The following is a 336-nucleotide window of genomic DNA, read 5'->3' as shown; positions in this document are numbered from 1 at the left end:
GGGGGAAGACCCCAACAGGCATCTCCCAACATGGAGAATGGCTGAGCCCGAGGGGCTAGAGGGAAAATAGGAGATGGGGTGGGTGTCCCGGTGTCTTCCAGCGCTGGTTTCTGTACCCACCGGATAAAACACCCCACTTCCACCCCAATGAGACAACACTGGCCTGGCTCCAGCATACATACCCCATGCTGTCACCAGCTGAGCGGCCACTGGAGTGCACCCTCCGTCCCAGGGAGGTGAGTCCCAGCAAGCCCCACAGCACCCCAGCTCTGCGCTCCCCTTGTGGGGGACACCCATGGGCCCCCCTGCTCCCTCCCGGCAGGGCACGCTCCTTCT

The 336-nt window shown here is 63.4% G+C and overlaps 1 protein-coding gene across 1 annotated transcript in view; it reads left to right on the top strand.

The window, feature by feature from the left end:
• Positions 1-336, top strand: part of JMJD8 (jumonji domain containing 8) — a gene marked incomplete at its 5' end in the record, with an annotated part of 997 nt that overhangs the window by 440 nt on the left and 221 nt on the right. The window contains one exon of the mRNA XM_010012739.1: positions 102-236. Coding sequence (XP_010011041.1) covers positions 102-236 — 135 coding nt within the window. The remainder of the gene's footprint in view (positions 1-101; positions 237-336) is intronic.

This window comes from Nestor notabilis, unplaced genomic scaffold (genome assembly GCF_000696875.1).
Source record: "Nestor notabilis isolate BGI_N333 unplaced genomic scaffold, ASM69687v1 scaffold26854, whole genome shotgun sequence".
Taxonomy (NCBI): Eukaryota; Metazoa; Chordata; class Aves; order Psittaciformes; family Psittacidae; genus Nestor; species Nestor notabilis.
The sequence above is the reverse complement of the archived record's forward strand: the minus strand, read 5'-3'. Positions and strand labels throughout refer to the sequence as shown.